We start from the raw sequence: 11572 nt of genomic DNA, 5'->3' as shown, positions 1-11572 counted from the left end.
GGTAAAAGCGATATCTAAATTTTAATAATTTTTAGTGACTGAAAATACTATTACATATATGAAATATTTACAAACAAATTTTCTGTACTAAATTAAAATGTTTAAATATTTAATATTTTATTGACATTATGGTGGAGGAACTGTTAAAATAAATCCCCAAATATACTAGTTGAATTATTGTAGATTATTGTAAAAAATATTAGTTATAAGGACAAATAAAAACAATTTTAAATATTATTATTTTTAATTAATATGTTAACAATAATATACATGTTATTTACAATACTGGCCCGTAATTAATTTAAAAATATGTTACTTACGTTCAAGTAATTTGATTGAATAACCTATTTTAACATAAGATTATGAAATGACTAGTATGACACGCGACAAATAGATATTAAACGTTAAAAGTTTTTGTACCTGGTTATTTGAGATTTTTATCATTAGTCAAATTTCGTTGAAATATAAATTAAAAAAAATTGATATCACTAAAAATATATGCCCAATGGTACTAATGATATTTTCATAAGTTATGGTAACATTACAGGAATTTGAAATTTTATATAAAATCAAACTAATAAATTTAAGACTAAATTTTTTGATATTTTCATTTTCTTGTACCATATTATACAGAACATTTTAAATAGATACAGTATCGTTACAAAAATATATATTCCTATAAAAACAAAATGAATATATATATATACATATATTATTACATATATCTTTGGCTTGAAGACCCTTTTCGTCTTCTAGTTGTTTTTTAAACTTTGCTTTCGGGTCCAGAGCTGTTTTGATGAGTGGAAAAGGACGCTTGAATGTTTGCCACAAAAGACGATTGTAAATGACCATAATGTTTCTGATACCATTCTGGTGACCGACCCAGCGTGTCCACTCTAGAGAGATGAAGGAGTCGCGATTTACCTGATCCACATGGTTCAATTAGATATCTTGATGCCAGTATCAAACCTCTATTTGAGTGAGGTACAGCAGGTGCATCAGGATGCTCTACTGACGTTTCGACCAACAAACAAGCATCCTTTGATAAATTAGTGCGCCAAGTACGTACTACGCAATATTCCTCATTTGGCCTAGGTGCTACACTTCTTCGAACGAACTGAAATATCTCGCTATTTTGTTCTAGTTGTGTAACGATTTTTGCCGAATGTAAATCTGGGTCCCAAACGTGTCGTTCCCTTATCAATCTATGTAAAACTTCAAGTGGAGGTGCTTCAATATCCGCGGTGACTTTCCACAAACGCAAAGGTATACCATCAGCCACTTTTTTATAGGCTATTTCTACTCGAGGATGATATCCAGATACGCTAACCCAACCGCGCTGTTTATCTTTAGCTTCCTTCAGGAGATTGGCTTGGCATTCGTTTAGATATTCCCTCCAGCCTCCCGTCTCGCTTCCTAAGTCGTTTAATAACTTCGCCTTCGAATCGTTTAATTCGCTTGACTTGCATTGCTTGATGAACTCTTGTGGGACCTAGAAAAATAATGTTGCCGTTTTGTAGCGGTATATAACTAAAATCGAAGTGATGTCAAGGATATGATGGAATAGGAAAATACATACAATAGCTGTAATGCATCACGCCCAAGTGCATCTGATGCAATTTTAACTACAATATAATGACGTAACGGTGATAAACCATTAAAAAAATCATAAGTCCGTTACCTGAACAAAATAATTGTCGTCGTATTCGACTGCACATTTTTATTTACAGTTCTAATTATCTATAAATTCAATATCATCCCACTTATTATTATTGTTATTATTATTAATAATAATTTTTCAGAAATATTAAACAACAAAGGCCAACCCCTTTTGTTAGTTGCTTCAGAATCTTTACATAATACTTGTGTATATCAGGATAGTACAGTGGATGTTGCTGTCATGCGGAAAACAGGAAAATGCTCAAGTACAGCAGTGGACAAAAGCAGATTCATTTAATATACGAGGGTGTTATTGATTGTATTTTCTTTGGTAGTATTTTATTAAATTACATACACATTTGAAAGACGTTTGTTCCTGAATTGGACAAATTTTGTTTCATTTAATTTACGAGAGTTTTTTTAAATATATATTTGTTAAAGACAAAATATAAAAATATAATACATTTTTTTATGCTATATTGTATGGAAACTGATGAGAAGATGATATATTTTAAATACTTTTTTGATGTTAATGAGGGAAAATGATGTACAAAGTTCCTGAAAGAAAAAATTACGGTAATAAAATATTTACCTTAAAAATTCTATTAAAGTTCTTCAAGAAGTAATACAAGCAATCGTTTCCAGCTTTGTTTTCTGCCAGTTCCTTGGGATGCGGCGATCCAACATTCTGTTTATAGGTTGGCGAGTAATGGAACAGAGACGGTGCAAAACACATAGCCAGATTGTTCTCGTTCATCTGATTGATCTGTGAGTGTTTGGCGATCGAAAGTAGAAAATGTAACAGGGCTTGCAACACTTCGACGTGCTCATCGGGCATCAAAAGTAACGCACAAAGAACGGATTCTCGACGTAAATATACGGGCACATCTGCAAAACGAATAATTTTCGAAATCCAATAATCGAATAGTATTTTCATTAATAGATGGGACTTGAGAGGTCCACTCGAGATATTTTCATTTATATTTCTTGTTGATGTTAAGTAAGTGTTATTAAAAATCAACGTCACGTTTTGTAAAATGTTTTAAACGAGCTAAATATAGTACTCGATATATTAGTTTCGGAAAGTGCAATTTATATTTGGATGTACGCATTAATTAAAGCCTTCAGGATCAGGGTAATAAGTGTTTGCGTACTTCCTTTAATTGTTAGCGCTTTTAATAAAATCATTATTGATTACGTCCAGTGAAACGACTACCTTGTACGTCCAGTAATACGATTAAAAGAACAAAAATGTCAGTCTTATTTATATCGACAAAAATGTAAATACCAGAGGTAAAATACTTTTTTTCTTCAAAATTATTAGTGTAATTTAAAACAGAACAAAGATCTTTTAGTTGCGAAAACTGTTTTTCTTGATATACTTCATAACTCATTTTATGCCAGCATTTTTTAAAGATTCTTAATTCTAATACAAGGACTTAATAAAAATGTGCAAGTCATTTTTAACAAGCACTTTTTTGAAACAGTAGTTTGATGTAGTTTTTTTTGTAGACATAGTTTCGGGAAGGTTATTGACCATTTTAATTTCCGATATTTTCGACAATTCTTTTACTACGACTGTGAATTAATTTTAGCGGATATCAAGTAAAAATGTCTTATATTAATATTGATAACATCGAAAACATTTTTTTTTCAATATTATTCATGATAAACGTTACACTGGCGATAGAATGACAATGATATTATTTAATTACAAAATATCACGATCAAAATAGGATGTGAAATCAAAGTCATGTACTGAATAATAGAAGAAATTAAACTTAAGACCGGAAGTTACATTCAACTGTAGAGAGGAAGGCCGAAGAAAACACGAAGCAGTTTTAGAATAAGAATTATTGACAAATAAGGACAAAATTCAGGAAGAATAAATATTACCTTTCATTGGCGATTGATAATCGATTGAATTCACATAGAATATTTAATTCATTGATCTAAGTAAATGTCGAAATATTTATATATACAATAAGTACATGGATGTTCAATAAATATTGTCGTTCGATAAGAAAACATCATTTTTACTTTATAAATCTTAAACCAAATAATTAATAATTGGTACTATAATTTCCAGTGACAAAGCCCAAGTAGTTAACACATCGGAAGCTGTAAGACAATCGATAACCATTAAAATAAAACGTCAACATATTAAAATAGATACACGTGTCGTTTTTACAACCCTCTAAAAATCAATATATATTGTAACGGGATTTAGCACTAGAGGCTGTCGATTATATAATCCTTCATATTTCAATAAAATCATGAATAATTATATTAATTTACCTCATAAGTAATAAGTTTTATTAATTAAAATTGATTTTCTTATTATTTACTTTTTTAGTTATGTTTTATTGATGTTTTAAGTTGTTCAAGGTTTAAAAATATTGAAAACTGTTGATATTCTAATCTAAATTATTAATTTTATTTGTTAATACACTGTTTTTTTACCAAATTTTTATTGCTATATTTTATTAGAAGATATTTCACAGGAATTAAATAGGACTATATATGGTTTTTAACTCGCTATGATCTCATATGAACAAACTTTAAAATTTTATATGTACAAAGTCAAATAAACATTACATTAATATAATACTGATAGTTAATGCAAAATGACATCTAATCTTATCTTCAACTTAGCCGTTTATTCGATGGAGATTAATTTTATGATCTGCGAATTAAACTTTTTTATTTAAGTGTTTTAAAATAGCTGTTTGCTGACCGAGATTAGGAATAGTACACAAAAATACTGATAAAGACACTTACATTGAAATATTAAAATGAACGTTTCGGACAATTTGTTGGTGAGTAACGTCTCCGGAAGATCTCTGAAGTACTGTTTGACCATATCGGCGACGTCGTATGCCTGCTGATCGGAAAAATCGACGCACACATTCGTTTCGACTAAATTCCTTAAAGCCTGAATCCTTGACTTTACTCCCGGTTTACGAAAAATCCCAAGTTGATCAGTTGCGTTCTGTTGCAACCAACGCAACGCCTCTTCAATATTTCTCGGTAGTACTTGGCCGGTTCTTTGTAGTGTTATTGTTAGAGGTACGCCAAATACGTTTTTATCTGAAATTAATAAAGTTATTTGGATTCTGCTTTACCATCAGATCTAATCTGATTTAACAACTTTATTATCATTTTTTATTACAACTAGATGGTGTTTTTCTCTTTCAATGTCTCCTAAAATAAATAATAAAAAATATAATTCGAGAACAAAATCTTGAAACTTATTAAATCAGATAAGATGTTTTTATAATTTTTATCTGGTGGTAATTTATCTGCTTGTTTATTGCCAGTAATGACTGAGAGTAGTGTTCTGATCAATAAATGAATGAAGGTCTGGGTATTAGCCTATATCACTCACCTTTCGAATGAGCTGGTATAAAGTTTAAGACCTCCTTAAAATCAAACAGGTCAGTAACGAGAATTGATGAATAGGAGGGTATTTTGATCAAAAAGATTTTGCATTAAATTTGGCGTTGCTATAAATCTTCGTGAATAAATTAATTTTTGTGTGTATCATTTAATAATTCCGGATACTTTTTACCTAGAATGTAGGTTCTAAACGTGATATAAATCTGGTAGAATGCTCGTTCCGAACTGTAAATATTTTACGATTTAGATAAAATAGTAAGACGGACCTTGTAATAATTTATTAAGTTGATTTGATGTAAATCCAACTGAGAATAACCCTGAATGAATTGAACGTTCTTTTATATTCAACGACCATCTAATACGTGAGATAACTACCATCATAGTTATCTTGAATGAAAACAAATCGGACTTCAGTGAAAACGGTCATTCTCGGAATACTTACCTTTATATACAGGGGCTTTCATTTTTCTGATGAACTTCGGTAAATCCCAGTTCCAGCCGCTTCGGTGCGATGGACAATGTTTCTCCATGTGGGCCGTGAGCTTCAGCAATGCCAATTTTCTTAGCATTTGTAGTTGGGTGGAGGAGAGTTGATTGAGAGGAATTTCATCGACACCGGACTGACTGTTCTCTCCGTCCGGTTCCTCCAACTGCGCTGCACCGCGCTCAGGGGGTTTATGCCAAGTAACCCTGAGAAATAAAACGTTTTTGATGGTTCGGTACTTGATTTTAAGGGAATATTCTTATTTACCGATCAATACTGTGAGGCGTATGAGGCCATGTTTCCGTCTTGTCAAAACTTTTAGTACGAACTTTCCGTTGATGTCTTGGAGTTAGTTCCGAATCGGATATATGATTCAACTCCAATATCTTCAGGCTGCCGATTGGTGAAATGTTTTCTAACGGAGGTTCGCGTTCACTGAGAAACGCACCTTCTTTTCGTCGCCGGAACTTACTGGAACCGGCCCGTCGTAGTTTCTCCTTGGGACTTTGGGTACATTTTTCGAATACATCGTCCCTCTCTTGACTGGAGAAGCTACCGCTTTCGAATCTCTTGCTGATTTCTTCGAGATTAGCTGATATGGGAAACCGGAAGGTATTTATAGGTTTATTGACGTTTAACGTTTTCTTTAACTTACGATATGGTCCTTTGGAGCATGTCCGGGACCACCTTCTGGTATCGCTTTCGTACGTCCAGTTCTTGCTGAGAGCGCAGAACTCATCGTCAGACTCATCTGTGTGAGTTACTCGTTGCTGATGCAAATGTGCGCAGTTGTTCAAGATTTGAAGGCGACGAAAAAGAGAGTTTAAAACATCGGCCTCCAAAAATAAATGATCTTGTTCAGCTTGGTTCAAGTCGATAGGGAATTGCATATCTAAAATGTACGATTATTGATTTATATGAACTTAAATTAATTAAATTGGATGGTTCTTGATAAATAACTTGATAGCTCAGACGTTATATCATCAGGTGTTTCATTGGATAGTGTATAAATTAACAGACATAATTGAATCTTACACAACAGGTGTTTTGTATATATATCGCTATATATTACAGATTAATAGTCGATGATAAATATCGGAGCATTCGATATACACGTGTGTATGTATAATTAACGTAGTTTTTTCGTGAAAAAAATTATTACCTTCGTACATTTGGGCATACTGGGGGAAGCCAGTGGCTCGCAACCATTTGCATGCTTCAGCTGCCTCGATTTCTGAAACAACAACCGCGTTGTTTAACGTTGTTTCATTTTTTAATTCCTTTTCGGGTCATAAATAATTTTAAAACTTTCTAATGTTAATTTAAATGCTACAGTGTTATTGTCATTGCCAAAAATAATTTTGTAATAATTTAAATATAATTGTATACATTATTATGACGTTAGAGTGATAATTTAAAATCATTTAGTGGATTGTCGGTTAATTTTGAGAGCTTCCCTATTTATGGAATTATTTTTGTTGTTTGTTGAAGGTTTATGTGTCAAAATTAGTTTTAATAGAGATGATAAAGAATGAGTAAACAGAAGCTTTAAGTTCCTGTTTAGGTAGAATTAAATCATCTTGGAAACGTTTAAGCTGTCATTAAAATTATAATTTGCTGTCATCTCCGTTCAAATAATCACATACTGATGAAAATGACTGGGATTATAGATACTTTTATGCTGAATCGAATATTGGCACAATTTTTATTTTTTCTTCGTTTCCTTTGTTTTTCAATTATACAATGAAAACTGTTTTTTTTTAAATCGGTGGATTTCTGTTTATGTAGCATATCTTAAAAATTATAAATTCTAGAGTAATGTAACTTAATTGTTTTTGTCCCAAAATAAATATATTTTGATTTTGATATCTGATAAAAAAAACTTTGGCAGTTTCTCCGTATATATAGTCGTGAAAATGTATGATTTTTTGCCATATTCAGATTTTTTTCTGTAATTTTCGTTAAAATAATTGCAAGTTAATCAAAACTACACAGATTATGAATAATATAATACGCTGAATCCAATGGTGTTCATACATGTTTCTACATCTTTTAGTTTTCAAGTTATACATTGAAAAATCTATTCAAAAAATGACTGAATTTCTTTTTATAGCACTATCTTAAAAAGTATAAATTCTAAAATAATTTAATCTGGATTTTGTTTTTTTCTTCAATCCAAAATACATATATTTTGAGTTTTGGTACAAATGGGCACTTTTTCCATGTATAGAGCTGTCATTTTCGTTAAAATAATCGCGGGCTAATGAAAAATACAGGAATATAGACAATAATTACAGAACTAAAACAAACAACAACACATTTACTTCCTAAATTTTAAATGAATTGAAACAATAAAGATAGTACATCTTATTTTAAAATGTACAAGAAAAAATTGAGACATTTTTTCATTTATCGAAAGATAAAAAAGCACTCCACGTCATACATTATAAATGTATAGAAATTATATCAAATTAATACATTTTTGCTGTAAAAAATAATACGGAAACTATAACATTGAAAATATTACATAATAAAAAAGCTTAACATTTTTTTAACAGCCATACTAAATGATATATTGAATGGGCTTTTAGAATATCTCATTCTTAGTTGTTTTATCCTATTTTAAAACCTAATTCAATGGCTATAAGCTGAGAATAACTTGGGAATTAGCTTAGAGATTTGGAATAAGGTGGACCATAAAGGGAATGACAGTAAGATTGATAGCGGTCATTACAAGATACACCACACCATAACGTTATACTAAAGCCGTGAAATCATGTTGGAATAAATGTTAAAAAAAGATCGAAGCATTAAATACGAAATAGTTAAGCTCTAAGATATGTTTTAGTTGGATTGGCGCGCAGTGACCATGGCTTTTCTAGTGATGTTGTAGTCACGGGTTCGAATCCCGTTTAGGGCATGAACGTTTTTCTCATTCACGTCAATAATCATGCTGGGTAAGACCGGATGCTTTCTGTGATAATTAAAATATGATAATTAAAAAAATGTATTTTAAAGTGATTTAAATGCAAAAATTTCTACAGTAAATGGTTAAAACTAGGTAGCATCTGGTTTTTCTTTCGGCTGGATTAGTCAGGCAAGTGATGAAATTCTAATATGGGCTCTTATCGCATGTTTTATTAAAGTAGGTACGGATTTTCGGCTTCTTCAAAAGCTCCACGTGATTTAAGGAGTAAATATCGGTTGAAATACTAGGAAACTACTATAATCAGTTTTTTTGTTTATTTTAAACAGGATGAGTGACTAAGTTTTATTCGTTTGTAGTACGAAAACTCACACATTAGCGGATTACCTTCGGTATTTTTTAGGATATAGTGTAGAATAATAAAATTTCCAACTAAAAATGTCTAATTTGTTGTCTATTGATTGTTTAAAGCAATTTAATTGGAATGATATTTAATTATAAATGGTTTATACTAATGTTCAGTAAAGTTTTAGTTAACAGAGTCAATATTAAGTAAAGTATAATGTTGATTGATTGATGGCGATTTTCCAATTTGATCTCGAACTGTGGGGAAACATCTAACCGTTATGGAAGGCAAAACAATGAATATGATTTAAGAACAAGAAGTTTCCAAGAATTGTGAAATCAATCTTGCGATAGGTATTCTTTTCTGAATATTGATATATTCTTGTTAGAGATATTTTATTTAAATTAAAGAAAAAGAAATGAAAAAACACATCTAATATTAATTGCAAACATAATATTGGGAGTTTAGTGGGATGCAAACATATTGTTTTATAAGGTGTTAAACAATACCAATGACAAACCGAAGAAAAACAAAGAAAGAATTGTATTTAGATAGGATAGAACAATATTTCTTTTATATAAAACTGAATGAGAGAAGTACGAACGCATTTTTGCAATATCGGATGATAAAATAACAAATATATTAATAAATATAGTACTTACCATCAATCTAAAAATTAAAATATTGTGACACTACTGAATTTAATTTAGTTCTAACAATTACTAAAGATCATAATAACCGATATTTAAATAAATTATGTTTGTATATTATAAAAATAAATTTAGAAAAATATGATTTCATTGTTTAACGAAATTCCTCCTAATTATTTATTGATTTTTCGTTTATATTGAAACTGGGAACGATGCATCATGAAAGGTATAAAAATAAACAAAGGGATATCGATGCGAAGATGGGGTGTGGTGGTGAGGGGGCGGGGGGGATTCGAATCAATGCGAACCTGCAATTTTTGTTGTCCGCATAAGTTTCCATAGTTGTTCGGCCTTGCGTATCGGCCAATTGTCATTAACTTTAACACTAAGACTGCGAAAGAATTTATATTCTTTGACCCGAATAGACATGTTAAATATTGGAAACTGCTACTACTCACCGGCCAGATGTCGATCAGACTGTGAACGAGACTGCTTGTTCACCTGAAATTATACCAGATCAATTATGCTTGGTCGCCCATCCGATATTAACAAGTTGAATTTCAAAGGCTATGTCATTTACATGCGTGATCCTTTATAATATGTATAAGACCCGAGTTTTTAATAAAAAAAACCTTTTCTGATACGATTTTTTTTTGTTATAAACGAATTTTCAACAGTAGTCTTTTCGAATTTACTTAACAAAATTTTAAATTTAGATTATTTTAAAAACCAGATATATAATATATATTTAAAATTAAAAACATATTTTTATTTTTGACTGATTTCGAACTGAAATAAAACTCATTAAGCTTGAAGCCCAATATTTTTCCTTATTTTAAATAACACATTATTCAATAAGTTTTAAGGTCATGGCATCTGTATTTTGGAACATGCATTGTATCTTGCTCATCAATATCGAGAATAAAAAATCAAGAAAAAACGGTTCAAATATCTGATTTGACAATAAAAATAAATCATTTAACAAAAAAGGGTTACCAAAATTTTTTACATTAGAGCGAATTGAGTGATATAACATATTATGAAAAAATTTGAGATTTTTTGCTATCAATCCCGTTAAAATAATCGCAGATTAATGAAACTAACGTAGATTTTCAATAATTTTACCCTGAATTATGTGCAATAGTGGCATAATAATGTTTATGCATCTTTCAGTTTTCTTGTTATACAATGAAAAGTGTTTTTTTAATGACAGAGATGTTTGTGGCCTATAAATTAAAAATTATAAATTCTAAAGTAATTTAAACTGGCTTTTTATTTCTCTCACCTCAAAATTCATAGGCAATGAAATAGATAGATAATACATACAGGTAAAGAGATAATGACCAATGATTTATAAAGTATACCATACAGTGTATTTATGAAGATATTTGGTGAGCTTGTTGATGATTGTAAATTTAACTAATGCAGAATAAACCTAGAAAAACTAAGAATACTTTGCATATAAATTATTACAATTATATCTTATATAAATAGAATGACACAATTATTTTGTTTGATTTAACTGAAAGTTCATTTAAATTAATTATTATTAAACCTGTTTAATGTTTTAAACAAATCACGCTTACAATGTTAAATAAACGGTGTAATTTAACAATACGTATGTAATTGATGATTGCGATGTCAGGTAAACGCTATTTAAATTTGTGTGATTTTTGTTATTGACGTTTTAACAGGAAAAAAACACGATTCAAGTCATCATCAAGTATTATTTTCGATGAATTTGGACTTGCATCGAGCTCACGTAATACTACGTGATGATCTGTATCGAACAAAGTTCCTAATTTGTCACCATCAATCTTTATTGATCGAACAGAATTACGAATATATTTCGGAAAATAGAGAATGTTGGTTATTTTGTGTGTTTTTATATGGTTAATTAAATAAAGAGCGTAAGTTAATTGAGGGATTTATAACACCTAGTGATTTTAAAGAAAATAACATATTTTTTCAATTTTGAAATTTATTTACTGTTTACTGTTTTGTTCTTGCTTCTGAACAAAATATTATCATTTGTTTTATTAATTTGTTGTAATGTTTTGACGTTCTAAAACTGATAGTTTCTATATGGTAATAAAAGGATTGAAGTA

General features: G+C 30.2%; 1 protein-coding gene across 6 annotated transcripts in view; it reads right to left on the bottom strand.

The window, feature by feature from the left end:
- Window positions 1–225: 225 nt before the first annotated feature.
- cv-c (RhoGTPase activating protein) overlaps window positions 226–11572 on the bottom strand; it is an 89853-nt gene continuing 78506 nt past the window's right edge. For all 6 annotated transcript variants that reach the window (XM_076406552.1, XM_076406550.1, XM_076406553.1 and 3 more), the window contains 8 exons: window positions 9923–9965; window positions 6705–6776; window positions 6198–6434; window positions 5810–6134; window positions 5501–5748; window positions 4441–4749; window positions 2252–2547; window positions 226–1492 (listed from right to left, as the gene is read on the bottom strand). In XM_076406552.1, coding sequence (XP_076262667.1) covers window positions 764–1492; window positions 2252–2547; window positions 4441–4749; window positions 5501–5748; window positions 5810–6134; window positions 6198–6434; window positions 6705–6776; window positions 9923–9965 — 2259 coding nt within the window. In that variant the 3' untranslated portion in view covers window positions 226–763. The remainder of the gene's footprint in view (window positions 1493–2251; window positions 2548–4440; window positions 4750–5500; window positions 5749–5809; window positions 6135–6197; window positions 6435–6704; window positions 6777–9922; window positions 9966–11572) is intronic.

This window comes from Rhynchophorus ferrugineus, unplaced genomic scaffold (genome assembly GCF_030347505.1).
Source record: "Rhynchophorus ferrugineus isolate W39M unplaced genomic scaffold, kcgeb_rfMv2 rfM5, whole genome shotgun sequence".
Taxonomy (NCBI): Eukaryota; Metazoa; Arthropoda; class Insecta; order Coleoptera; family Curculionidae; genus Rhynchophorus; species Rhynchophorus ferrugineus.
The sequence above is the reverse complement of the archived record's forward strand: the minus strand, read 5'-3'. Positions and strand labels throughout refer to the sequence as shown.